Source organism: Propithecus coquereli, unplaced genomic scaffold (assembly GCF_000956105.1).
Source record: "Propithecus coquereli isolate 6110/MARCELLA unplaced genomic scaffold, Pcoq_1.0 Scaffold274, whole genome shotgun sequence".
Classification (NCBI taxonomy): Eukaryota; Metazoa; Chordata; class Mammalia; order Primates; family Indriidae; genus Propithecus; species Propithecus coquereli.
The window spans coordinates 510288-512937 of NW_012148330.1; the positions used below are offsets into that span (position 1 = coordinate 510288).

At 39.2% G+C, this 2650-nt stretch overlaps 1 protein-coding gene across 1 annotated transcript in view; it reads right to left on the reverse strand.

Annotated features, from left to right (window-relative positions):
- The window catches only part of LOC105813251 (cadherin-12-like), a 176586-nt gene that overhangs the window by 80828 nt on the left and 93108 nt on the right, over window positions 1-2650 (reverse strand). The window contains exon 6 of the mRNA XM_012647900.1: window positions 2464-2648. Coding sequence (XP_012503354.1) covers window positions 2464-2648 — 185 coding nt within the window. The remainder of the gene's footprint in view (window positions 1-2463; window positions 2649-2650) is intronic.

The following is a 2650-nucleotide window of genomic DNA, read 5'->3' on the forward strand; positions in this document are numbered from 1 at the left end:
GAAAGAGTAGCTTGGTTTCTTCTGACTGTTTGTAATAAAATGTGAGGCAAGAGAAATTGAAAATAGAATTTTTAAGAAAAAAAGAACCAGAATTCTAAGACTTGGAAATATCTGAGCCTGTCCACTTTATAAAAATTGAGAAAGTATGTCAACTAAGGGTTGACCAGCAGATTATCTGATAACAAGATTAGTATGGGTGTGAATTGAAGACTTCATCCACTATGTCAACAATAACCAGGAACAGAGATGCAATTATAACAGCAGAAACACTAAAGGAAACAGAGAAATCGGTAAAAATGAAGGAGGACTGCCAAGCTTCTTAAAAATTATAGGATCTGTTTGTAGAGCTCTTCAGCTGTGAACGTGTGCTGTTCTTAGAGTTAAGGGAAGAAGAACCCCTAAAGCGACTCAACATCATCAGGCCCAGATGGATGGCTGCTTCCACAATGATTTCAAAGTGTGAAATCAATGCCTAGGAGATCCATGAGGCAGGGCTGCCCAATGCAACCCTGTGGGTGAGACGTCCACATGTGGGTGAGGCCACCACAGAGAACCACACCATGGGCTGTGTCCCTCTGAGTGGTGGGGGTTATGTTGCCACCCTAGGGGTCCAGAAGTGGGACTTCCGGTGGGCCTGACAGGCAGAGAATCAATTGAGCTATAGAAAGATTATTCCTGAGACTGAAGGTTTAATGAAGTTTGCCCCATAAGCTTTTGAACTTATGTAAGACCTATCATCACTTTCTTTTTTCCTCTTGCTCCCTTTTGGAATGGGAATGTCCCATCGTTGTATTTTGGAAGCATATAACTTGTTCAGTTTCATAAGTTCACAGCTGGAGAAGAATTTTGCCTCAGGATGAATAGTACCTTGAGTCTTACCTTCATTTAGTTTATATGATATTTAGGTGAGACTTTGGACTTTAGACTTCAGAGTTGATATTGGATTAAGACAAGACTTTGGGGTCTCTTAGGATAGATGTGGTTTGCATGCAAGAAGGACATAAATTTTGAGGAACTAGAAGTGGAATGCTATGGACTGAATTTCTGTGTTCTCCCAAAATTCATACCTTGAAATCTTAACCCCCAATATAATGGTATTTGAGAGGTAGAGCCTTCAGGAGATAATTAGCTCATCAGGGTGGAGCCCTCATAATGGGATTAGTGCCCTTATGAAAGAGATGCTAGAGAACTCTCTTTCTCCAGTGTGTGGATACAAGGACAAGATGACCATCTGCTAAACAGAGAGAAGGTCCTCACCACACTCTAAATCTGGTGGCACCTTGATCTTGGACATTCTAGCCTCCAGAACTGTGAGAAATAAACATTTTTTGTTGAAATCATTCAGTATGTGGTACTCTGGTATAGCAGCCAGAACTAAAAAACACAGTGTTCATGTAACTTTGGGTGAAGGATTCAGATAAATATTAAAACAAACAGCAAGTTATACATGTTCTCAAGCCAATTCCTGAGATTTAACTGTATGTGATCACTTCCATTAAGGTTACCACTGAATATTTGATCTATTTTATCACTATTTACCACATGACATAAAAATTTTAGAAGATATTAGTCTATTTCTCTCTATATCGATAGAGTGTTTTTGCTTTAAAAACCTACTTAACATTTTCTTTAGTTCTTGCATACTAACCATTCAACATTTTAGGGATGGAGTATTCAGAAAAAATCTTATCTTTGTCTGTTTTTTTGTTTCCCAACAGTCATAGACATGTGGCGTAAATTTAAGCATACAACAGAATTAATGGGAACAAGCCTCAAAACAATATTGCAGGATTGATGTATAAGTGAGGAAAACAGAAATTCTATTATGCCTTGATGGCACTAGTGGAATTTTTGCATTGAGAAAGAGAGATGAGCAGGAGGCAGCTCCTGGCAAAATGTGGGCTTTGAGCGATAATTCATTTCACCCTCGGACTGACTGGAACTGTGCTTCCACTCGCTCCACCTCAAACCCAGCAGACACAATTGTCACAGTGAAAAAAATGACCTGTATATTGCAAATGGTGAAATATATTGCAAATGGTGAAATCAACTTTTTCAAACACTAATTTTGGGTAAGGGGAAAGAAATTTTGGAGTAATTGTAAAATTTATTAACGTCTGTTATACTCTACACACTGTGAAAGTATCTTAATATCATTAATCATGAGAACTATTCCTTTGAGGTTATATATTAAGTCCCTTGTATAGATAAAACATTGTGATTTGTTAGCTTGCGTGATGTGTCCAACATCAGGCCACTAGTAAACACTGGTGGAAGGATTGGTAGTGGATGCTTTTGTTCAATTCCTGTGGCATTTCCTTTGTTCTTAGGTAAAGTCATTACATTATAAAGCATCATATGCTATAATTAAGTCATCATGCAGGTTTTGTTAGAATTGTTTTTTTTTAGTTTGTTTTTGTTTTGCTCCTGACACATAGAAAAGAAAATGTTTATTTTTCTCACCTAACGGCACTGCTGCCCACGTCGAGGTCTTGGGCAGTGACAGCGCCAATGATCGTGCCGACTGGAGTGTCTTCGTAAACCTCCATGGTGTAGAGCGGCTTGCTGAACACCGGCGGCTCGTCCACGTCCAGCACGCTGATCTTCACCGTGGCTGTGTCTTTAAAAGGACCCGCGGAATGAAAACGGT